This window comes from Perca flavescens, chromosome 18, assembly GCF_004354835.1.
Source record: "Perca flavescens isolate YP-PL-M2 chromosome 18, PFLA_1.0, whole genome shotgun sequence".
Classification (NCBI taxonomy): Eukaryota; Metazoa; Chordata; class Actinopteri; order Perciformes; family Percidae; genus Perca; species Perca flavescens.
This window is the reverse complement of record NC_041348.1, coordinates 21,080,219-21,106,265: the sequence shown is the minus strand read 5'-3', so window position 1 is coordinate 21,106,265 and position 26,047 is coordinate 21,080,219. Positions and strand designations below refer to the sequence as shown.

The window sequence follows — 26,047 nt, the reverse complement described above, 5'->3', positions numbered from 1 at the left end:
ACCCATCTTCAGAAAAGCTAACTAGTTCATGCCACATAATGTTTACATAGAAATGATTCACACAAATGTAAAATGTTTAAAGTTGCATAGTTTTAAGTTACATAACAGTAAGCAGTGAACAAGAGTTCAATGAAGGATTTATCTTATACCTTGAATTTACACTACTTAATTTATTTTACCAACACATTCGAAGAGTAAAATGGGTCTCCATTTGTTGTTAGTATGTAACTAAAGCAATAATATAATATATTGACACAAGCAGTGGTGGAAGATATCTTCATATACTCTACCTATGTAAAAGTTGCCATCCAATTATATATATATATATATATATATATATATATATACTCCATTACAAGTAGCTGCATCCAAAATAAGTATTACCAGGTATTCCAGGTAGCATTAAAAGTAAAATCAATTTAAGTAGCAATTTACTGTTGTAGTACTATATATCACATTGAAATGTAGTGGAGTAGAAGTATAAAGTAGCATAAAACAGAAATACTCAAGTAAACTACAAGTTCCTCAAATGTATATTTAAATATACAGTAGTAATTAACACTACTGCAAGAAAGACATCCTTTTAGAAATGTAAATAAAAAGACTAGAGATAAAGTAATAATGTTGATTCTCGATGAGGACAAGGCTGCGTGCCACCTGATGTTGCAGCTGTCAATACAGCAGATTTCATGGTTATTCAACCAGAACATACAGTCACACAGCTGATAAATAGAATGGATCAGACCTGCAGTATGAAGTACGAATTTAGCAGATGGGCAACTTGATGAACCATTACATTATGTATGATGAGTGCCAGTTGGCTTTAGGCTGTTCTGAAAGATTTATTTCAGTCAAGCCCACTCACTCCACATGCACTTGCAAGATAGAGACAGACCTATTCTGGTATAGTTCAAATAGTCTCCTCAAATACACTGTAGTCAGATATAACATCTCCGAAGGATCGTTACAATATTCCTATGGCATTTCTTTTTATAATGTCAAGGGCTCTATATTGATCTCATTATCTTGTGACAGCACTCACGTATCATTATATACAGTGTACACTTATCATTTTCTAAGATTATTTTTTGGCCATTTTTGGCCTCCATTTTGATAGGACAGCTGAAGACATGAAAGGGGAGAGAGAGGGTGAATGCAGCAAAGGGCCGCAGGTCGGAGTTGAACGCGTGCCTGCTGCGTTGAGAAGTAAACCTCTATATATGGGCGTATGCTCTACCAACTGAGCTATCTGGGTGCCCCCCCCCAAGGCCCCATACTGTATAATGATACTTTTAAGGTTAATACTTGTATTTTAGATTTCTACTAGAACATGTTTACATGCTTTAATTTTCAATAAAAACATTTTTTTTTTCATACTGTCTCTGTCTGAATATACCTGTATTCACCCTCTTTTAGCTCTCTTTAAGGCCCACCCCCCAGAAAGCCCAGTCTGCTCTGATTGGTCAGCGTTTCTGGATCTTCTGCATCTAAGCTCTGGGAGTCTGCACAGTCCTTTTGCAGCCTGTAACTGAGTAGGATGACACTTTAGCGGCACTTTCTAGTTTTGTGACATCTAAACTATATGGAAATCCTGACGACTCGTTTAAAGGCACAGTTTCTAAATTCAGACTGTCTGCATTTCTCTGTGGATTGAGAATTACGATACTTTCACAGTATTTATATAGCACCTTAACTGGCTTTATAATTAAAAAAAAGACAGAAATCTCACTTTTTACAATACAGTATGGGACCTTTCAGATTTTTAATATCTCACTGATACCTCATTAATAATTGAGGTACAGGTCAACAAAAATAATTAAACATGATTTAACATGTTTATTAGTGCATTTTAGAGGTGCTAGAAGGCAGTCAGGCTGGCAGTGTCCCTCAGTTTCCAGTCTTTATGCTAAGCTAAGCTAAGCGGCTGCTACTTCATCATACAAAATTATTATATAAAAGTGGTATTAATCTTCTCACCTAGTAACTCTCGCCAAGAAAACAACATTTTTCTATTTCCCAACATGTGGGACTATTTTTTTTTATATAATGATTCAACTCAAACACTGAGTTCATTGATACCACACTAATAATTCAGGTACAGTGCAACATGAAAACAACCAAATCCAAACCCCAGTCTTTCTCAATTCTTCCTGTCAAAAACAACAACTCATTGACCTTGACTTTTTTTATATATTGAGACCAATCCTACATGATGAATTTCAAAACATGAATGTTGAAACAATAAATGAAATATAAAAACACTTATTTTCATGGTTACATAATTTATTTGAATTCGTCATGAATGGAAAGAAGAAAACATTGTTTCCGTTCAATTCACATTATTCTGTCTTATGTTGTAATGGATCTACTTTGTGCAATGAAAACTGTATTAATTTACAAAACAAGCATATAATGTATAATGTGCTGCTGACTTATATCAATAAAATTAAAGCAGTAATTTACTATGAGCTACACTTTGTGTTACAATACACAGACAGACATCTTAATCCTATATACAAATGTTCACACATGACTAACACCTCACAAACAAATCCATGTGAGTCACTGCATCTGACAGAATAAAATGTCCATGTTTTTGTCATGATGGTTATAAAATAAGGCAGTTTCAGTCGGGTTTTTTAAAAAAACTTTTCCTATAGATGAAGTCTCGCTCTCATACTCATTTTCTTCTTGTTAAAATGACAAAGGCAGCCCCAGTTCTTATGACGACAGCCAGTTTCTGTCCATTTTCTTTCAGTCTACTGCCCTGAAGAAATAACACATGTAGTGTAGGCACTGCATCCAGACTGCGGCCATATATGCACAAAGATGAAAATACACATCTTTGATCAACCAGGGTTAACTGTGAAAAGAGAGAGAGAAGGAAAATTATGTGAAAACTTGGGATGTTACCAACAGAATGGCTGGACTTCAAAGGCACACGCACACAAAATTCCCACATATTAAACCAGGAAGCTATATATCCAGTAGCCACACAATGCATGAGTAAAATGCATAAAAAAGCAGACAGGTATGGGAATTATCTTAGTCTGCATTATGCAAGAAGTGAAATATTAAAACCCATTTTGGAACATACGCTTATTTGCCTTTTTGCCGAGAATTTGATAAGAAGATTGATAGCACTCATATCTGTACTGTACAGTACTATCGAAGCTAAGCTTAACATAAAGACTGGAAACAGAGAGAAACAGCTGGCTCTATCCAAAAGGTATTTAAGATATTAACGCTTTGCTTGAGTGAGCTACAGGGTGCTGGTAGTAGGGCTGGGCGATATGGACCAAAAGTCATATCCCGATATATTTTGGCTGAATATCGATGTACGATATATATCCCGATATTTTTTAAACATAAATACTGTATAACAACAAGAGTACCTTTTTTTTTTTTTTTTTTTTAAATCAAAGCTCCATAAGGTGCACATTTAAATAAAAAAAATATCTTAAATAAAAAGCCTATAAAATAAAAAGGCCAATCCAAAACGAGTCAGCAGCTTGCTTGGAGCAAGGATCAAATTTGAACTATATTGATACATTGAGATATATATATATATATATATAAAATAAAAAATTGTCTAATTCCATATCTCATTTAAATATATTTTTTATATCGATATATCACCCAGCCCTACGTTGACTTTAAGACATCAGCAAATATTGTATATATGTCGTTGGTATGGCTGGGCGATATGGAGAAAATCAGACATCACGATATTCTTGACCAAATACCTTGATATCTATATTGCGGCGAAATTCTAGGGTTGACAGTTGGTGCTTTAACAAAATATCTTCACACTTAGATTTTTGATAAATAATCATCAGTAATGTGGATATAATGACTAAGTGAGTAAAGGCAAATAATAGAACAGTCACAACAGTCTGATAAGTTCAGAAAATGACATCACTTTACTGTAATGCAGCCTTTAAAACCTGGAAAAGACACTTATGTCATATCACGATATTATGATATCCAAAATCTAAGACAATATCTAGAAAAACGTGTAAGTGTATTTCCCAAAATGACAAATTATTGCTGTAATATTTTACTTCTTGCAAACATGCAGACCAAAATCTGCTTTTTGTGCAATAAACAGGCGCAGCAACAATAGGTAAGCTATTTTGTTCTTAGGCTACTACAGTGCCTGACAAAAGTCTTGTCGCTTACAAAAATACAGTAATGTACGGTAGAAATTATATTTTATTTTGAATACATAAACATGCTACAATAACATCAGAGCATATGTAAAGTCATGGTGCCTTGGGAAAAAGAAAATGAGCTTGGAGGACTACATCCATACGTCTCGGCAATGACTCAAATAACTTATTGATGAAGTCATCTGGAATAGCAAAGAAAGCAGTCTTGCAGGACTCCCAGAGTTCATCAAGATTCTTTGGTTTAATCTTCCAAGCCTCCTCCTCCATCTTATCCCAGACATGCTCAATAATGTTCATGTCTGGTTACTGGGTTGGCCAATCCTGGAGCACCTTGACCTTCTTCGCTTTCAGGAACTTTGATGTGGAGGCTGAAGTATGACAAGGAGCGCCATCCTGCTGAAGAATTTGCCCTCTCTTGTGGTTTGGAATGTAATGGGCAGCAAGAATTTGTTGATACTTCAGGCTGTTGATGTTGCCATCCACTCTGCAGATCTCTTGCATACCCCCATACTGGATGTAACCCCAAACCATGATTTTTCCTCCACAAAACTTGACTGTTTTCTGGGTGAACTTGGGTCCATGCGGGTTCCAACAGGTCTTCTGCAGTATTTGCGGCAATTGGGATGCAGTTCAACGGATGATTCATCAGAAAAATCAACCTTCTGCCACTTTTCCACTGTCCATCCTTTCACCAAGGTGTGGGCCTTTGCAAATGCAACACAATTTTTTTAGTTGTCTTCTGTTTAATGCTAGTTTATGAGCACTAATTTGGCAATGGAGACCACCGCGTGAGAGAATTCGACAAACCGTTCTTATAGATACAGCGGTTTCTGGTGGCCAGCCCAGAAAAATGGCTGGCCCTGGACTGTAACCTGGGCTTGTCATGAACTTCACCAGTTTCTTTAAATCTTTTTCTTATCCTTTCCACTTGACGTTTGGATACATTGAAGATGTCTGCCGCCTCAGCAGCAGACTTGGTCTTCAGGCTCTTGATGAGCACTTTGGTCAGGTTGCCCTTCACATGAAAGTGTGGTGTGCTGGAGTTCTTTTTATACACACCCGGGAATGTGTTAATTACAGTATTTGTCACAGGTGAAGCTCTAATCTGTGATTGGTTAAATCATTTAAAGACACGACAAGACTTTTGTCCAAGCCAAATCTGACCTTTCTGTCCTAATTCAATGATAAAACTCAATGAATGATACAAGACTTTATTTTGGTATAATAAACATAATCCAGAAGCCTTTGCCTTTCATATATGCCATTTCTGATTCCGATTGATCAACTACAAGTCAAGTTATTATTTGTTGTTCCTACAACTTAGATAAGCGACAAGACTTTTGTCAGGGGCTGTATATACTGTATGTGACTATCAGATTGTAGCCATATTTCTTTTTTAATTAAACTTTAATATTAAGTTATACAATTGCAATGCCTTGATTTTAGTAAAGTTAGTACACAGTCATAGCCATAAATGCAATGGTACTAATAATTGGCATAATTTCTTTCGGTGTTTTGGTGTTTCGGTTTTCGGTCTTGGTTTCCTCTTTTTCGGTTTTCGGTTTCGGCCAAGAATTTTCATTTCGGTGCATCCCTAGCAGCAAGCATACTTCCCAAACCGTCAAACTATTCTTGTAGCAACAATGAAGTTTTAACACAGAGTTCATGTTTTCCCACTCAACTGTAAATTTAGAAAAATCACACAAAAACATGCTTCTGGCTGCTTTAAGGCCTCCTAACTGCAAACACACATGCAGAGGTCCAGTTACCCTCTGTACCCCCTCTTTCACTTCCTTCAGAAGAATAAATCATCATCATCATCATCATTATCGTCATCATCCAACGGCCAATTCCAGTCTTTAAGGCCAAACTCAAGCAATCTGAAACAGTAGAGGATCATCGAGGGGGTCAACACCTTTCGTGCTTCATAAACTGCTGGGGCAATACATGCCAGGTTCAGCAGAGGGCAGTGTAGAGCCGTGAGTTGTTAATTGCGTGACTAAGTGCTGCTTGTTATGATGAGAGGAGTGTTAATGGACATGGCAGCACAGTGTTATGGAGGGAGGACAGGCTCAACAAGCTCTGCTACTTACAGTCTCCCAGCATGAGAGATGTTACAATGGAGAGGTCAAAGGTCAGTGGAGGATGATACGGAGCATGGGGCCAGTGCTGAGGGATGAGAGCCAGTTAGGTTGTAGCTGAGAGAGCAAACTTTGACAAATGAGGGTCTTAATCAATCCCGGATTGATTAAGTGACTCCCATAATGGTTTCCTACTCAATCAGGTGGCTACTGACGCTGTGTGAGAAGCCATGTTGGAGCATTAATGCTGCATACAGCATTAAAAGAATGATTGAGGAATCCTGTTTAAAGCAAGACATCCTGTATCAGCCACAGCTTTAGGCCCCTTTCAACTGCACATGATTGACAATCATCAACAGAGACAACAAAGTAGGTAGTAAGGCTAGTCGTTTTGATCATGAATCAGTTTTTTAAAACCAAAATTTACTGAAAAATACATTATTTGTAAGATTAGCTCATATTTTGGGGTTTTCACCCTGAGTTGTATTTTTAAATAACATTTAAATAACAAGTGCTACATCAGCACATAGTGAGTTTGTTTTTAAGAACAAGATGGTCATATTGTTATTGCAGTCATGTAAAAAAATACAACAGAAACAAAATGAGCTTCAATCTGGCTGGAAAATTATAAAATATGTTCTGTATGCAGGTGAATCTTTCCCGTCCTTACCTGGGCTTGCCTGATGGCTGCTGCTGTCTGCTGGGCTGGATCTTGATGGCTCCGCGATGGGCCGACATACGAGGCGAAGCCCTGGGCGAAGGTCGCGGGGAGCCTCGTGGAGAGGAGCTCGATGTTGCTTCATGAAGGTTGTTTTGTGCCGCAGAGGGAGGACTCATTGTTGGGTGTTTCCTCGGGATGCGTTTGAGGAGGTGGCTGACCCAGCGCTGCTGCTCCTCCTGAGAGTTGGTCAGCAGAAGCAGCTCTTTGGCAGTGGATATGTCGTAGTTCACTGTTCAAAACAAGATTTAAAATGGATCAGAAACAGAGTTTCTCCTGACATTCATTTCTTTGTATGTGGGCTTAATTCTATGGTGCAATTCCAGGCTGTCCATTGTGGTAGTGTTGTGTTGGAGTATACTAAAATATATTTTGCCCACCATATCTTAAGTTGACTAACAAGGACATAAAACACAGTTCCACAAAGATAGGATTTATAATGGGCTGTTATTGGTCATCTGTTCAATGTACAAAGGCTGCTATGACATTGAGCATAAAATATAATAATTATATACTGTATATAGAGTTGAAACTACCTATCCTTTTTTACTATTTCCTGACATATTACTGACTGGGTGATACATTTAAATTCATTTATGATAAATTGCTAGTTGCACCTCTTAATATCTAATAAAATGTTTCTATAGTCAGAAATGGCAGCTGCTTGAACAAGGCACAATGTGGTGGTGTACTCCATCTTAAAGCATGGCTCCATGGTACAAGTGAAGTTATTTAATTCTCTCTTGACTGAGCATACTGACCCTTGCAGGGCACAATAACTTCCTCCTTTCTGTCCAGGTGATCTTTGTGGCACTTGGTGTGGCAGCGGCGGCACTCGAGGGCCGGCGGGGGCTTGAAAACGTGCCACAGGGGCCGAGCGCAGGCCTCACAGCTGGAGGGGAAGTGGTACAGAGTGAGGATGAACTCGTGGCCCTTGTGGCTGATGTAGGAGGGACGGTCACCATACGGGGCGGGCTCCACTACAAGCTCCTGTTCACGTTTAATCTCGCCTTCATTGGCATACAAGATCTGGGGAAAGACAAGAAAAGGAAAGGTATTGAATTGAAGATTTATTGAGGCAGACAGCTGAATTGAGAAAACCTGATAAAATACTGACAGTCTGAACAAAGGGAGAGGGGAAAGAAAGACAAGGCAACAGGAAGTGTCCTTGCTCAAAGTCCTCGAAGGAAGTGTCCTACCTGGAAAATCCTTGGAATTTCTTTGGCATCTGCACGGTACACGTCAGTTTGAGTGACAGGTCGGACATGAAACAGCTTACTGTAGCAGCGAGAGAGATGGAAGAGTTAAGAATAGACCCAGGAATGTGTAATCAATAAGAATAGAAAAATATGTGTAGCACCAGCAGGATATGCTTAATTGATTTTGCTTTCAAAAAGACTTCTCAAATCATACTTTTGTCTTATAGTTTACCCTGATTTTAGTTAATTAGCATGGCTGCCCACTCTTAGTAGTAACAACTTAAATAAATACTGTTTAAAAAAGTGCTCTATACATACATTTTACCATTTTTATGAATTTTTGGTATTACAAGTTTAAACCCTGCTTTAAATGACTCACTCAATGTCCAGTGTCATGAAAGGGTTGGCCTGTTCTCGGTCCAGCTCGCTGTTGTAGAACAGGATCTTCTTACTGCTCACAACTATAAACTTTAAAGGAAAGCGAAACAAGGGCCAAAAGGTTAGACCTAATGGTACTGGTGAAGAAAACAAATCCATAGATATGAGATATAGTTGTGGCTGCATTACTTTTTTGTCCCAGCCAAATCGCTTTGTGTTCTTGGTAGGAAGTGAAATCCAGCCTTCCAGCCTAGAGTCTAGTTTGCAGAGAAAAAAACAGGAAGATGTTAACACAAAAGAGGAGAAATGCCTTTAATCATGTGAACCACTTAAAAGAACACCTTGACATTTTTGAAATGGTGGCATTTAGTGGCATTTTCTTCAAACAGACTTAGAGAGGAAATAATGAATCGCTAAAACCAAAGGGCAAGTGGCATTGCTACTTGGTTTCAACAACAGGCTACTCAGTGGGAGCTATAAGGAGTATAAAAAATTTCCAGCACATAATATAGCAGGTGTCTGGCAAAGAAAAATAAAGCTTTTTACTTCTATCTTAGGAAAAGCTTGCACGCCAACTTCACACGTGTTTGCCCACATCTTTTGCAGTGAAATAAATTTGACCAAAGCAGGCAAGCATCAAGCCGTTAGCATTAACATGTCCAGTGAACATTAAACAGGGTAAAAGCACAGCAGAGTCAACAGAGTAGAGGGATTAGCGGAAACTTTGCAGGGTTGAACCAGGGTCGGGGGTATTTCTTCCTCCATTCAGGAAAAAACTACAATTTTAAAACAGGAAATATTTCGATAAATGAATGTTACAAATAATTGTTAGGTCAATTGCAGTTTTCATTTGCAACCCCATCCCAGATTAAAACGCCATGCAGCGTCACCTGCAGGTTCAGCCTCAGGGGGCTGTTCGTGGGTGAGGGCCAGGGGACTGTGGCCCTGCTCCACCCGCCCGTCATATTCTTCTTCATCCTCAGAGTCAGAGTCGAAGACAGTGTGAGCAGAGTGAAGGTTGGGCCGGGTGTCGATGCAGACGGATTTGTGTGTGCGCTGGTAGGTGAAGGACATTGATTCTGAGGTGTGAGAGTGAGTAATGCGCACTGTGCCGGACAAGGTGGAGAGAATTTGAGGTGAAAAGAGTGGGGAAAGGAAGAAGCATAAAGAGGAAGAAGGTCAAAAACAAATGGCCTGGAAGAGAGTCAAAGTGAAAACAAAGGAAACAGTGAGAACTCAGGAAGAAGGAATGCAGGAAGAGGAATGCAGGAAGTGCATGCAGAAGTGTACTTGCTGACTGGCTTTGAGCATTTGAATGTACATGTTGGTGCTACATTATAGGATAATGAGTAGGATTTGGCATCAAGAATCTGTTCCAACTTGGAATTGTTTTTTTTATTGGAATCGTTTGGAATCCGATCATCGGTTCCAAATTTAACTGTACTTCTAGGCGCTTGTTGTGTTGCAGCCAAGGTGCACAGTAAACGCCGCTCTAACGTGTGGCTTTATTTTAGGTCCAAAAAGCCTGGTAAAACTGTAAATCACCATTGAATCAAAATAAAATCTTCCTCTTATCTGTGAAATAAGCATGTGACCCGTTTCAACTCCACCCCTCAAAGAATTGGAATTCGAGAATCGATAAGAACCGCGATCAAAAGGAAGAATCAGAATTGTTAAAATCAAAATGATGGCCCAACCCGAATAAAGAGCATGAGATGAAGTCTACTTTGTCTACCTGGGTATCCGTCACCCATGTCCATGTCGTTGCCACTGCTAATGCTGGTGGAGTCCAGAGAGTGAACGCTGAGGGAGGTGATCTGGCAACGAAGCTGCTCGATGTCACTGTCTTTGCTGTCCAACGCCATCTGAAGCTCCAGACGCACCTGGTTCTCTTCTGCTATCAGCTGAATAAGAGACACAAACAGGTTTTTAAAATTGCAGTTGCAATGTATTTTCTATTGTTTGCAACAACAAAAAAAGTCTGTACACAACTTAATGTGCATATATTCATGCCATTTGTCTGTATGCTGGTGTGCAGCGTTGGCATACTGACCGCCTGCATATCCGTCAGCTCTCTCTGGTACTTGATGATGGTGCTGTTGAGCTTCTCCTTCTCCGCTCTCAGCTCCAGCTGCAGCTTCCTGTTCTCCTTCTCCTTCCTGTGCACCTCGGTGTCGATGCTTCGGTGGCCTCTTTGCCCCGTCTCCCTCCTGTTCATCACCTCGGCCAGCTTGTTGACAGCCTGGGAGCAAATAGACAACCACGTAGCTTTTTACAGAGATCTTATTTGTGATTGATATGAATTCAGTAAGCACACAGTGAAACCTGCAGGAATATCAACTGTTGCTGCAGGATAGATGTAAAAAAAAAAAAAAAAAACCTTGTTTTAGATCTTAGTGATTTTGCTCAGAGTTCAACACAATGCCTGCAGCTGAACATTATTCTTAACAACAAATGATGTGACATAACAAAAAAAGTCCGACAGTCAAAGTAGGAAAGTATAGAAAATATTTCAGGGCTTTCCAGACCTGCGTAGGCGCCCAGACACACACCTGAATTTTAAGCGTTCTTTCATTCTGCAGCAGCTTTTCAAAGGACAGTTTGAGCGAGTTCATCTGCTTCTCCTCCTCCTTCACTTTCTGGAGCTCTATATAAATAGCAGAGAAGAATATTAATTCAATTACTTAACATAAGTTTTAGTGAAGTAATCCATAAATTATAGCGCAAGTTCTTGGTTCCCTGATGAATAGATTAATGGCAACTTTTCATGACATTTTCACTCCCCCATAAATCATCTGGATGGACAGTTTTTTAACACATTTTTCAGCACCGAGGGAAATGTCATTCCTCTAGAAATCTTTTCTCTTAACGTGGTGCTTATTAGTTCCAAAATGACACTCACGTTGCTGCATGTCTTTCAGCTGGTTGTTGAGCTCCTCTTTCTCGCTGGCCAGGTTGGCCACGTCCTCCGTCAGAGTGCGGTTGGACTCTTCCAGCTGTAAGGGATGTCAGGTTAGAGGAGTTAGAGTCTCATCCGTGCATACAGTAACAAACAAGCAAGATAACTTAATGCATATAGCACATTTAGAGCAGGGGTCTTCAGCGTTTTTTTTTAGGCCGAGGACCCCCTAATGATTACAGCTTTACAGCTATAAAGGCAAAGGTACTTTATTGTCATATACACATACATGTAGCAGAATTCCTTCTCTGCATTTAACCCATCCCTCAAGGGAGCCATTTAGAGTGCCTGGGGACCAACTCCAAATCTGAGGCAGTGGGCACTGACTGGAGAACCTAGTATATATGTTTTGATGGTGGGGTAAAACCGACGCAAACATGGGGAGAACACACAAACACAGAAAGGCCCGGAACAACCTGGAATCAAACCCAGAACCTTCTTGCTGTGAGGCCACAGTGCTAACCATGCTGCCATGCTGTAACTATATTGTATACAATTAAGTTGCATGTTGAACCGGGCCGGATGGAGGAAAATAAATGGATATTAACATATTATTTATACATCATGTTTTAATGTTAAACAGATATGTGGAAGGCACAGTTACTCCTTAAACTTAACTATATGACTACCATAGTGGCTACCATACCTAAAGTAAGTTATTCTTCAATGTGTGAATTTATAAAAAAAAGAAAAAAGAAAAAGAAAATCACAAAATTAACACCAATTTATATACGCTATATATTTTTGAAAAAATAAACTTTAAAAAAAAATGATTTTTTAACATAATTTGGCGGCCCCCCTGCACTAACTCTGAGGACCACCTAGGGCAGTGGTTCCCAACCTTTTTTCCTTGGCGCCCCCCCTACTCATGTCTAAGAATAGCTGAGCCCCCCCCTAAACCAAAGTTGAGGTAACTCTCGAGATGAAGACTTACTTTCCTTTTTGATACAGAGCAGTTATCAGCACTGTTACGTTTCTCCGCCATGTTTCATTCATAAAATAGTGATGCCGTGGCAGCAAGAAAAACGAGGATACAACAAAATATATAGTTTTCATACAGACTTTTGTATACATTATATATGCTAGTGTATTACCATAATTTGTTTAACGTGCAAATATTTCTTTTTTTACCTCAACCTCAAACCAGATAAAGACTCGCGCCCCCCCTGAGATCTTTGCCGCCCCCCCTGGGGGTGCCCGGACCCCAGGTTGGGAACCACTGACCTAGGGGGTCATGGACCCCCTGTTGAATATCTCTGCTGTAGAGCACTAGAAGAGCTATGGAGCTGTTTTTGTAAACGAGACCCACTTCTTCCCTTTCCTGCCCCCAGTTTCAGGCTGTTCCACTATTCCACTAACAGTTGGTGGCGCTAACGTGCCAAGGAAGGTAGCAAAGTGCCAACAAAAGGCAGGAAAGAAGCATGCAAGCTAGCAAACATGGGTGTAAACATTACAGCTTTTCTAAATACTTTCCAAATACTTTCTAAATACTTTTGGTACAGGAAAGAACTCTTTACTTTACATACTACTCTTTCATTTTAAATGGAATTTCAAAACAAACAAAGAAGCCCATCATTAAAATCACTAAAGAGGTCTTATATTGGAATTTTATTTCATGATCAACTATAAAGGGTCTCGATCCCAACTTTGATCTCACCGAGCTGATGGTGGCCTCCTTGTCGCTGAGCTTCTGTTTGTGTCTCGCCATCATGTCTTTAATCTCCAGCTCCTTCATGATCTTCTCCTTCTCCAGATCCGAGTACTGCTCCTCCACGATGGAGCGAGAAAGCTGCTCAGAGTCCGCCTTGGTCAAACTGGCTTCCAGCTGCGCTGTCATGGAACTCCTGTGGAGGCAAGAGGGGAAGGAACTGTTATTACCATTTTATTAAACTGGATACATCTGTTAACTGCAAAATCTCTGTTGTTATTAAGCCAGTCAAGGCACGATTGTCCAAGCGAGAGTTACACTGATTCATAGCTTTTTGTCCACAATAATCTTTGGCTGCAGTGCATCTGGGGACGCTGCTAATCTGGTTCACTCATTCAGTCAAAGGTCAAGTCCTCCATTTTGGCTGTGAGATGAATTCACAGAGGGCAAATAACACTAAACTGGAAAGTCTGTTACATTCTTTAAAAAAGAAGATAAATGTTCTATTCGTAGGGTTATCCTGTGGATGCTTCACTGCCACTGACATTTAACTATACAACCTCAACATATGAGTTTTTAGTATTTTATTTCATGCTACCATTTTATGCACAACACCTTGTTTGAGTTACATGCTTTTATACTTTTATTTTGTATCATTTAATATGTTTTATCTTTGCATGTCTTATGTTGGATTACATCTGTATTTTTTGTTTTGGATACATATTTTTTTCCTTCTGGTGTTGTTAATAAGTGTTTTTGTGTCGTGTTTAAAACACAACAGAAATATCAGGTCATTTTAGTGCTGCGGTGCCTCTATTTATAGTGTTTAGACTGGTTACCTCTCCTCCTGATATTCTGCCAGTCGCTGCTGCACCTCTTTGTACAGCTTGTTCCTCTCATCACGCTCGTCCTTCAGCTCACGGATCTGTGTCTTGTAAAGAGTCTTGGGTGGGAGGAAAACAGTTGGAAATTCAGTTAATTTCATATCACAGCTTTGGGATGGAGGCTTATATCTTCCCATTCAAGCCCCATATTGTAGGTTGATTTAGATTTTTGTGTGCTAGTCTGACAATATTAAGTCATCTATGCTGAATGGAATATAATAATGGCTGCCACTATTGCTTCAAGTGTGCAAAAGAAGGAAAATGGATGGTAAGAATTACTGTGAAATACTGCTCAGCCTCCAGTTGGTCTTTCAGTTCCTTCAGCTGGCCACCCGCCTCCTGCTTCTCCCTGGAACAGGACCAACAATCTGTCAATCCCTGCTGCTGGCCAACTAATCACCAGAGCCAAAGCACTTTCCTCAAACCAGATACGATGAATGAGATTCTCCACAGCGATTTGCAAACAGTATTACAACAAACTCTATAGGTTGAATGTGCATTACTGAATGCTCATTATGCCATTATGTGTGTTTGACCTGCGTAGCTCCTGGTTCTGTTTCTCCAGGACTTGCTTCATGTCCAGCAGGTGGTTGAGCTCCTGTTTGAGCTGTTTCTCTGAGGAGAGGAGCACCGACACCTGCTGGTTCTGCATCTTCAGATCGCTCTGGCTCATGCTCCGCTTGTGGATCTCCTGCTCCAGGCGCACGCTCAGGCTCTTTACCTGTGTGACACACACACACACACACACACACACACACACACACACACACACACACACACACACACACACACACACACACACACACACACACACACACACACACACACACACACACACACACACACACACACACACACACACACACACACACACACACACACACACACACACACTTTCAGTGGTGGCACTAATTGATAGTAATGGGTAACAATTCAAGCTGCAGAACAAAAAATTAGGGCTGCAAGTAATGATTAATTTTAACGCATAACATTAGACAATTACATTTGTATTTGATAAGAATTACTTCAAACAATTCAGAGGAGTATTAAAAATTGTCATAATTCTCTATCAAGCCAAATTACTGATGAAGATGTAAGACGCACCTCTTCAGAAATTTTATCCTTTTGTGCCTGCAGCTCCTCCAGTTTGTGCAGCGCCTGCTTGTAGTCGCAGTCGAGCATGGAGTGGTCCTTCTGTTGTTGCAGCAGCTTTCCCTCCAACTGCAGCTTCAAGCTGCGCTCCTCCTGCAGGGTGCACTCCATCTCTGGACCAAACAAAAAATCCAGAGAAACCATCAGGAGGGTCATTTACCCTGCACTCAATACCACAGTATTGACAAAACAACTTCTGCCTTTGGTTGAGCACCAGATAAATGAGCAGAGCAATTGTCAGAATTGGTAATACTTGAGCTCGTTTGTGTTTTTATTTCAATATTTGTGTTATGCTGATGCATTTCGTCCATCCTGCAATCATCTTTCACATACTTTTTAAGGCCTCAGACTTCTCCTCGATGGACTGGTGGATATTGTTTTTATCTGCGAGCTTGGCTTTGGTGGCCTTGTGTTCTGCCTCCTCCTGCTCCAGACTCTGCTGGAGCGACTTCAGCTTGAACGTCAAGTCAATCTCTTGGTTGCTCTTCTCCTATAGAATCAAAGGGGATATTAGGTTTTCTAATGCCATTCATTCATTACATAGGGGTGTTTCACCTTGACTTGATAAAACTTATTGCATGGAAACAGCCAAAGGTACATTTTCAAAATCCTGGAGGACAATGTCAACGTAATCAAGAAATGTCAAACTGAAGTTTTCAGGGGGAACATCTCCTGGGCTAGCCTTAACTCTCAATTAACAACAGAAATTAGCCATTAGAAATAACAGCCAACCTTCTTGAGGTCATTGAGCTTCTCATGTAGCAGCTTCTTTTCAGACTGGACTTTGGAGAGAGATGACTTCACATCTTTCACCTCTTCTTCCAGGCCAGAGATACGTCCTGAGGTGTGTGTGAGTGGTGGTAACAGGGAAAAGGAAATAACAACAAAGAAATTATAGAAGGAATATAGGAGGACATGTAGTGCAATGGTTGCAAACACTACAAGAAAATGTAAAAAGAAACTGTTCAATTTCAAACAGACATGACTCTGGGTGAGACATTACATAATGCTCCTGCACACGTTCGATATACTGAAAACAACACACAAAATGTTTATTTCCCCTTTAACCGACTCCACCTACATGGAGAGTTTTACCAGGGGAAAAAAAAGCATGAGGCATCGCAGCAAACAGGCAACACTTTTGTTTGGATACGTCCCCTCTGACCTCAGCGACTGGCCTCTCTGCAAAGATTGAGCACGTTTCAGTTTCCAAACAGCATCTCACAAGAGGTGCTGGCTCTGGTCCGGCTTTGGCTTTCACAGCCTCTTGCTTCACTCTCTGCCTTTTGAACAGATGTTTCCACCTATGATCTAAAATTTCCCAAAGCCCGGTCCAAAAAAACAATTCACATCTAATAACCATGTCCAGCCTCCAGTTTCAACTTGAGTTACGCCTTTTTCCTGCTACTGAGGAAATGTTTACTGAATGGGATCGCAGTTTGATGACCTGCAGTTATGGCAGTGAACCTTTTTTGGTTGCTACATTCCAACTTTGCTAACCTTATAACATTTTAATGGACACATTCAAGTTTGGAATATAAAAAGACTTGTGGTGGTTGGCTGGTTGCTAAGGTGTTGATTATTGAAGAAAAATGTAACAACCAAATCTCAACAGTGTTTTTCTTCTGCTTATTTTTCACTTCTAACCACTGTGTAGGCTATGTGTAGAAACAGACTATTAAAGTGAGACCTATATCTTGATTTTGACATTTTACGTATTTTTTTAGTAACATTTTCCACTAGCGGCTACTGTGGGAGTTTAAGGAATAATGTTTAGCATTTAGCTAAATGCTAAGCTAATGTAACAGCAGTGCAATGAGAGAAGTCATAAAGTCAGCCAACTGACTCCTTTTTTTGTCTGTTATACAGCAAAGTTTCTCTAAAGTTTGCAAACATTAGCCACCATACATACCAGACCAAATAAAGCTGTAGCAACAAAACCTCTGACTGTAATTAACTTGCTTATAAATTCCAAAAATAACACATTTATTCCCTCAAAAGGTTACATAGTCTCGCTTTTAAACTATGTGGAACTACTTCTTTCAATGCATATTCAGAGTGTAATAGACAGCCAGGTCTCACCCTGCAGGTCAGTAATAGTTTCTGTCCCGAGGTTGCGGTGTCTTCTCTCCTCCTCCAGCTCGGCCTGCAGCCCCATCAGCCGCTTCTCCAGCTCCATCTTGCTGTTTTCAAGCTGGCTGCACTTTTCCTGCATCTCCCTGAGGCTGACCTCCAGGCTCTCAGCCTGTTTCTGCGCCTCTGCCTGACTCTTCTTCAGCCGCGCTGCCGCCTCCTGCTCAGCCTGCAGCACGGCGTTGGCCTCCTCGAGCTACACATGAGAAACAGACAGGATGAAGCTTTTCCCTGCAGGCTGAACTGGGTCAGCGCAGCAGCAAGATTAAAAGGGGGTTTAATGAGGGAAAACAGAGGAAACGACAGTCACAGTTGCTTGCTTGAATATAGATTATTAAATTAACATGTTTGATTTACATAAATATGAATACTACAGTGAAGCATTATACAAAAAAATGTCAAGTTAGGCAAAGTTAAAAATGTCCCCCTCACTTGTCTCTGCAGCTGGATGTTGTTCTCATTGGAGATCTGGGAATTCTGGTTCTTCTTTCTAAGATCCTCTAGCTGGTCCCTCAGGTTGTTCACTTAAGACAGAGACAAATGAAAGAGTCAATGCATTATGTGACATAACACATTCAGTGGACCCTGGAAATACCACGATCCACCCACTAATAGCCAGCATATATACAACCATATAGAATATATACTGTGATGATATTAACAGTGGGAAGCAGAGCTCCCGGATATCCTTATGGTTCATTTCAAGGTTTTAATGAGTTTAACAGCCCGACATGTTAAATTCTATCAGACAACCTGATATGTTAGAACAATTTTGCAAGTAAAATATATGAAAATGAGAACAACTGAAGAACTATACTATCGGCATAACATGACATTTAAAGTCTTTTGGATCTTATTCTGGAGTTTCATGCCCCAATGTTTATATAGGTGCTCACATTCGTTCTCCAGGCTGCGTTTTCTGTCAGTTTCAATCTCCACCTTGCGCAGGTTCTCGGTGCTCTGGTGCTGCAGCAGAGCTCTCTCTCTCTCCAGCTGCCTCAGTGAGGCCTCGACTTTCTGCCTGCTACTCATCTAATCAGAGAGGAAATCACAAAGAATGTAAGTGGAATGAACTACCTACTTTATCACATCAGCTACATGGTTGAAATAGCATCCATCCATCCTTACCTCCTTGTCTAATTCTTTGACCAGCTTGTCTAAGCGGTTGGTGGCAACTCTAGGGGAAAAGAACAGTTTTATTGCACAAATCATTGAATAAAGAGAAACTTGGACACCAGATGATCCACTACTTGTTCCTTTAGGCTACTTTACTGATGAAACATGTTGGAAGTGATTTTCTTTTCCCTTCTTTTTAACATCTACCATTATCAGAAACTCATGGATAGCATGGACTCAGGGTTGTCACTTCCTGTTGTGTAAAACAATTCCCTTCCTTATACACAGCAAACAACATGAATTCTCATCCAGTAATACCAATGTCTCAAAATGAATGTGGTGATGATCAATGTAAAAATGCTACATTCACAACCTTTAAAATATTGGATGGTTATGTTTTCATTTCAAGACATTCTTATGGTGAAAATCAAACTCTTTAATAACTCTTTAACCCAAAGTGTTGGCAATTTATTCCTTCAATGGAATGCTTTATCATGAAAGAAAAGTTAACAAAAAGGTTTTAAAAGGTCCCATGGCATGAAAATTTCACTTTATGAGGGTTTTTAACATTAATATGAGTTCCCCCAGCCTGCCTATGGTCCCCCAGTGGCTAGAAATGGTGATAGGTGTAAACCGAGCCCTGGGTATCCTGCTCTGCCTCTGAGAAAATGAAAGCTCAGATGGGCCAATCTGGAATCTTCCCTATATGATGTCATAAGGGGAAAGGTTACCTCCCTTTTCTCTGCTTTGCCCGCCCAGAGAATTTGGCCTGCCCATAAGAAAGAGAGAGACATCATGGCGTGCAAACAAGTGAAGCATGGCAGTTGATCAAGCCCACACCCCCCACCCTCAACCTTGCCCCACCTCTCTCCTCCTCAATAGCATTTAAAGCTACAGACACAGAAATGGCACATCCTAAGGAAAGCTCATTGTGGGACTGGCTTGTAGTGGCTGTAATTCTGCACCAAGGCTGAATTTTGGGGAATAGACTTCAGATACAATATTAGGGGACAACTGAGGCCTATATAAAAGCATCCAAAAAGCAGCATGTCATAGGACCTTTAAGTAAATAGTTACATATTTTAGAAAAAAAAAGTGACATAAATGGTGCTCAGCTCTGTTTGTGTTATTTGTCCAGACGTACTTGCACTTGTGCTCCAGCTCATCTTTGGCCTGCATCTCATGGTCGACCTGCTCCTCCAGCTGATGAAGCTTTTTCTGCAGCTGCTCAGATAGACAGACAAAAGACCAGAAAAGAAAAAAAATGCTATTACCTAACGGTCATTTCCATCTTTTTCTATTCTCTCTATATCTCTCCTCTGTTACTATAATAGCAAGACAACATGCAAAAAACGCCTACCTCTTTCTTACTGTCCGAGCAATAATCCTTATCCTCAGAGTGTTCTTTACTGCTCTCTGAATCCTCCACAGAGCAGTTATTTCCCTTCAGCAGCCTGACAGAAAAAGAAGGGACAGACAAGAGCAATGAATGTCTGTCAGTGAGTTTACCTGGACAACATCCAATACTATTCATGTGTCCAACTTTCTGCAACCAAGTGACGTATTCTACCCTAACCAGATCCATAATGCCAACTGGGTGGTCAAGGGGATGCTGAATGTTCACCAAGACACAAGTCACATTTATTGCATTATCAGAACCGCTCAGAAATCACTTATAGTTAAGACCCATAACCTCATGCATGGAGCACAAAACTGTGGTGCTGGGAGAAAAAGGCCTGAGGATCTTGCAGGCTTCTTCTTACATCTGGATGGGTTTACATTCGGAGAAACCCAAAGCCACATTGTCTGTCACCAACTGTTAACCAACATGGTGGTGGACTCGACTTGTAATGGTGGGCAACTATCTCTGGGAATCATTACATGACTCTGCCACATGGCTGCATAATAACCAAGAAATTGGAAGCAAGTTTATGATCTTTTAAGACAATTCTTGCCCTTAAATTGCTGTTCTCGCATGGGGTTTGTCATTTTAAAAAATTGGAAATGCGATCATACAGTACATACTGCTAACACATTTAAGATGATTTTAGAAAAGTTGTATCCTAACATGCACAGTTAAGGAAGCAGTCTGAAATCAAAGGAAAGCTGGTCTAAGGCCATTTATTACCTGCTCAATATTCATGTATTATCAGGGATTTCGGTTACCACCTGTATACACTTGTAAACTAGATTGATAGTCATTTACTGACTTAAATGGCATTGTTTTGTCCTTGACTATATTTTGTCAGATATTTTGTCAATGTAAAAGATAAATTGATTAGACACAATCAGTTGAACCTTCAGCTTCATCAGTATAAGCAACATACCTTGAGGTTAAAACATTGTTGGTCAAAGCACCATAAGATCATAAATCCAACATGTTTTTTACTACTTCTCCTACCGATCGAGACCAGGGGTTTAAAAACCACACTCCATCACAAGCAAAGAGGGCATTTGAAAGGGGCTGTCAGAACAAGGCAGCAGTGTGGAGCGCGAACAGGCATACAGTGTCTGACTGGTGTGAGGCTGTATTAAAAGGTATGGGTGTCAAGCTGTCTTTTTCTACCTCTTGCATTTTAAGCACAGCGCTGTCATAGAAACAGTCTAGAGGTTCTTGTGAAAGTTCCCACACATGACTGCTACATTTTATTGCTAGTATCATTACCAAAAGTACATTAAACACAAATGTAAGGCCAGCAAACACTAATCCAGACAACATTTCTATGCACAACAACAGAGACAAAGCATAATATTCAAAGAAGACATCCAAATAAAAACACTTACTGGTCCTCCTTGAAGTAAGTGAATCCGACGAATGGTAGTTGATTGCCCACAAAGGCCTTGGGTGGAGAAAAGGTCTCAGCAGCTCCTTTATCATCCTCTATGTCATCAAAGTTACTGGTGTCTATGTCACCGTTCAGCTCAGGCACAACTGGAGCCACAGCTGGAAACCGAGACAGTCATGGAGCAAAAGGGGGAGAGGAGGAGGTGCAAAACAAGAGGGGTTAAGAGGGGTTGAGAAAAGAGAACGATGATGCTCAACATAAAGACTATCAAATATTAAAACCTGGTGCTGCAGGTATTTAAAAGTCCATCTTCAACAAACTCTTAAGATTTTTTTTAGGTGTGTTCCAGAGTATATTCTATGCCAACTTTGGCACTGCTTCTAGTAGGAGTAAGCACTCTGCAGGTTGGCGTGAGGCTAACACCACTCCTTTTCCCGTACAGTGCTCGCTTTGTGTCCCACACACGGTGCCTTTCACAAGCCCAAATGCCTGCTCCAGGCGTGCTTTAAAAGTCTGCACAACACAACAGGCAGACAAGAATGTGTCAGAGGGCCAATCAGATAAAACTAAGCTAGTCCTTTAACCTATAAATAGTTCCTAATTAAGAAAAAAAAAGCAGGATCGAGTTCCTCAGACCAGTGCAACTCTGGCTCCAAGCAAAGAGCTCATTACAGTTAGGTCATGTCACAACCCTCAGCGTGACAAGTGTGACCCAAAGATGGTGGAGAAAATACATGGAGGGATCAAGCGGAAGAATGAAACAAATGAGGGGAAATAAAAAAGAAGGGGCAGAAAAAAGGCAAAATGTGGCCAGACAGAAAGAGACACAGGCCGCTCCATGGAGGCCCTTGTGGCACGACTTCCCAGAATGCTCTCTGATAGCGGGCTGGTAATGACAGGCAGCGGTGGCCACAGTGAGAGTGAGAGAGCGGGAGCAACCCTCCAAACTAGAGCGCCCCTCTCATTAGAGCAGTCCACACAGGCCGCACAGCCTGCCCCGCCCGCCCGCTACGGGGGGTGCTGCCTCCCATTCCATCCATCCATCCATAGGGCTGGCATCTTTTCATCAACATCCCAATTCTTAATAAGCTTGATAATCACGAAGGCAACTGGGAGAATCTTCAGTAGAGTCCAAACATGGACAATAACCTTCCTGAGTCATGGCTACACTTAGCAGTCCTTAAACAGACACAAAGGGCTGGGAGGTACATGCAGCTCTGCGGGATGCCAGAATTGGAGCAGGGTCATGTTTTTGTGTGTGTGTATGAGTGTGAGAGAGAGAGAGAGAGAGAGAGAGAGAGAGAGAGAGAGAGAGAGAGAGAGAGAGAGAGAGACACTGGACATGCAAGTGCAAACATGAAGAGAGCTGAGCAGCACAGCAGTGGCACAGTAGTGGTTTTATGTTTCCAGACTGCCAGGCAGTGTGAAGTTCAGTCCGAAGTTCTGTCTGTTGTCTTAATCAGAGCCAGGTGAAGCAGGGAGACGAAGAGGCAAAGAGAAATAGCCTGCATGTGATTATATACAGACACAGAGGTCCCGTTCATACTCATGCTCATACTAAAATATTCCTTTCCTTATTTCCTTCCTTCCTAAGCGATGCTAAATCTGATACAACTGTATAAGGGGAGATTAAACCAGGACTCCTTACAGGTAGTCCATGTGCAATGATCACATTTTAATTTAAAAGAATTATAAAGAAGTATGAGCTTAATAACGCAACAACCAATGGGTTTCATAACAGCTGCAGAAATATTTTACAAAGCTTAACTATTTAAGGTGATTTATGTGTTTTAATGTTCTTTTTGCTCCTATCTCTTTTTTTTCTTTTTAATACATCTATAAGAAACTCATTCAAAAAGGTATATATATATATATATATATATATATATATATATATATATATATATATATATATATATATATATATATATATATATATATATTCTCTTTTTAACCAAAGATTATTAATATGGTTTTATATGATTATTGAATTTGCATTAGGGATTTTATGTTTTTTTCTCTTTGTCTGCAATGTCAAATTGTAAATGTAAATGAAACCATTCTCTCCTAAAATCTAATAAAATATTTATATTCATTAAAGAAATCTTTGTTTTTGTTCTTGTATAATGTACCATCATTTAATTCTTACATCAAATAGCAATTATTATTTCTTTGCTGATTTACCAAGTGATATTGTAATAATGTAATGTAACTCCATCTATCACATATGACTTATTCTTTAAGTTATGTATTAAGCCAATACTATTATTAGTATTATTATCATTATCATTATTATTATTATTATTATTATATTGTCAATTTCAAAGGCCAGTTAATGTAATAATCTAAATATATTATAGCAGTTGTCACATCTTGGATTCAGCTAAACAGAAATTTCATAGTGAGTGACAACATCTGTTGGGGGAGACTTTCATTAAAACAGACTTTCAGTTTCCTCAGTGTGTGTATTGCTAGTACAGTTACTATCTCTTATAGAAATATGTTTTTTTTCTTCTCAATTCTCTCTAATCTATTCTTTTCGAGTGGCACCCATATGCAGCTGGTTATCCTGCAGGTTTCGTGCATCATGTGCTCTGTACAGCATCCAGTCATATAATGTAAGATATGAGCATATGGAGAGCATGTGTACCATATTTGCAGGCTTAATGGCTCAGGGGGATGGAAATACACTTTGAACTGAAGTCTGAAAGAAGCAGATCTGCAGAGGAATGGGCTGGGGATGATTAAAAAAATATAAGCAAAAAGAGAGGAATGGCAATGTGAGGTAGAAAAAGACACACATTACCAGAGATGGAAAAGAGGAAATCTGCACCTGCATTAGGGGACTTAGAAACATGCACATGCACACACTTACTCTCTCGGATGTTGTCAAAGGTCCACTGATCGTTCTTAAAGAAAGGGTGACACTTGATCTCATCCATTCCAGTGCGGCCCAGACGAACCTTCCTGCATACAGCAACAGGATCAAGACTGTGAGCAGAGCCTGAACACAAAACACACCCCGCTTGTCCCCTACACCCACCATCACCATGTCATCCCAAACACACAGCCTATAGAGGAGTGACCACTAGGCCCTGACCACACTGACCAGCATGGAGAGCCGCATGACCACTGGTGGACACTGGAACCTCCTCTAACCCAAGATAATGTAGATCCAGGAGGAGAAAGGGAGTGAAGACAGCAGCATCAGAGTGCAGGAGTCAACATCAACAACTCCGACCGACTCAAATACAACTGCTAGAGCTGCTGCTGCCTTCCCTCCTTCTCCTCTCTCTAAAACTCTTTCTTGTCCCCCTTTCCTCCCTCCTCCACCACTGGGTACAGGGCTGGAGGGGTGCGGCAGTTTGGGCTTGCCACGTGTGGGACATTCCAGACCCAGCCAAAAAGGAAGAGAGGGTAGGGGAGGGGAGGAAGAGAGAAAGAGTTTTTAAACCCCTGCAAAAAAAAAAAATTCTGACATGCAACCAAGCCAGGACCAGAAATATGCAGAGGAGAGAGGAGAGGAGTGCACAGTAGAAAGTTATGCCACAAAAGGATGAGGATAGAGAAATGGAAAGTGGCACTTAAAAAAAAGGTAGAAGAAGAAAAGGGGGAGTGATGAAAAACACATGGAAAAGAAGGGAGGAGAGGTGGTAGTGCTTACAGAAATGATTCAGCAACACTGGCTGACAGTGACAGAGCATGTTGGTTAAGTGGTGAATGAATGTATTGGTCAGTGTTTAAGGTGTGTGTGTGTGTGTGTGTGTGTGTGTGTGTGTGTGTGTGTGTGTGTGTGTGTGTGTGTGTGTGTGTGTGTGTGTGTGTGTGTGTGGCTGGGCAGCCTTACACATGTGAGATTCTGTCTGTGGTGAGAGAATAGTGAGTGAGAAGGTAAATAAACTGAGTGAGGAAAAATGAAAGGCTGCTTTGTATTGAAGCAGAAAGGGCCTGTGTTTGAGCCCTCTCGGGGGCGGGGTTACTAATGTAAACAGGAAGTGGTTGCTTCCAGGGGGATGGGCCACTAACCAAGTACATAACCCACACAGTCATGTAACGTTTTACCTTTAAAACTAATAATATGTTATTAAATGGCACTATTTGTATTTAGATGGTAGCTGGGATCAGCACAACCGCACACTCAGGTTTGGATCCACTGATATTGTTTTTAGCAAACTAATTTAACACAAAATATTAGTTTTATTAAAAGATATGTATAGGGTGTGATAGTTGATATACTATATTTTTGTTTTTATCAACAAATCCCATTAAAAAGACCAAAACCAACAATGAATTGATCACTATCAATTCCACATGCTGTAAATACTCACAAACAACAATGCACAGGTAAAAATAGTCTCCAACAAATGCACTTTTTGCTCCTGTTTTAGAACAGTTTGCTAAACACTACAGTGCCCAGCCATTTTAGGATATTGATTAGCCTTTAAAAAAAAAGAACTATATATATATATATATTTTTTTTTTTTTTAAGATTAACATTGTCAGTATGAACCAGTAAGAGAGCCACAGACACGCTGGGGAAGTTGTAAAGTTTAGAGAGACAAACTAACACATTTCTTTGACAAGAAGAACAAAGCTATTAGCCTAGCGTCTAGGGGCAGCAAATGTAATTTGCAGACAGGGTCGTCTAGCAACTCTCCGTTGGCTTGCGAGCTGGAAAAACCAAACTCTGTCACATCGTGTATAGAGTCGGTGGGCGGGCTTATGGCTGCTGCTGCTGCCGGCGGACAGCGGTCTTTCGAATTGGCTTTGGCCGCAAGTCTGGAAGACTTGGAGTTAAGCTTTTCTTTGAGAAAAGAACAA

General features: G+C 40.5%; 1 protein-coding gene across 5 annotated transcripts in view; it reads right to left on the bottom strand.

Annotated features, from left to right (window-relative positions):
• Nucleotides 1-2,265: 2,265 nt before the first annotated feature.
• Nucleotides 2,266-26,047, bottom strand: part of LOC114572998 (rho-associated protein kinase 2) — a 33,264-nt gene continuing 9,482 nt past the window's right edge. The window contains exons 8-34 of one of the 5 annotated variants that reach the window (XM_028604852.1): nt 24,102-24,193; nt 21,225-21,384; nt 19,801-19,894; nt 19,585-19,664; nt 18,453-18,501; nt 18,221-18,356; nt 17,757-17,848; nt 17,274-17,520; nt 15,924-16,030; nt 15,525-15,681; nt 15,144-15,304; nt 14,576-14,760; nt 14,319-14,388; nt 13,995-14,098; nt 13,165-13,351; nt 11,451-11,544; nt 11,101-11,195; nt 10,602-10,790; nt 10,284-10,452; nt 9,439-9,654; nt 8,738-8,805; nt 8,550-8,638; nt 8,171-8,249; nt 7,733-8,000; nt 6,924-7,203; nt 6,266-6,341; nt 2,266-2,863 (exon numbers count right to left, since the gene is read on the bottom strand). In XM_028604852.1, coding sequence (XP_028460653.1) covers nt 6,308-6,341; nt 6,924-7,203; nt 7,733-8,000; nt 8,171-8,249; nt 8,550-8,638; nt 8,738-8,805; nt 9,439-9,654; nt 10,284-10,452; nt 10,602-10,790; nt 11,101-11,195; nt 11,451-11,544; nt 13,165-13,351; nt 13,995-14,098; nt 14,319-14,388; nt 14,576-14,760; nt 15,144-15,304; nt 15,525-15,681; nt 15,924-16,030; nt 17,274-17,520; nt 17,757-17,848; nt 18,221-18,356; nt 18,453-18,501; nt 19,585-19,664; nt 19,801-19,894; nt 21,225-21,384; nt 24,102-24,193 — 3,502 coding nt within the window. In that variant the 3' untranslated portion in view covers nt 2,266-2,863; nt 6,266-6,307. Of the gene's footprint in view, nt 2,864-5,941; nt 6,053-6,265; nt 6,342-6,923; nt 7,204-7,732; nt 8,001-8,170; nt 8,250-8,549; nt 8,639-8,737; nt 8,806-9,438; nt 9,655-10,283; nt 10,453-10,601; nt 10,791-11,100; nt 11,196-11,450; nt 11,545-13,164; nt 13,352-13,994; nt 14,099-14,318; nt 14,389-14,575; nt 14,761-15,143; nt 15,305-15,524; nt 15,682-15,923; nt 16,031-17,273; nt 17,521-17,756; nt 17,849-18,220; nt 18,357-18,452; nt 18,502-19,584; nt 19,665-19,800; nt 19,895-21,224; nt 21,385-24,101; nt 24,194-26,047 lie in introns of those variants that run through there. The other 4 variants (XM_028604851.1, XM_028604854.1, XM_028604855.1 and 1 more) reach the window with 4 other exon arrangements.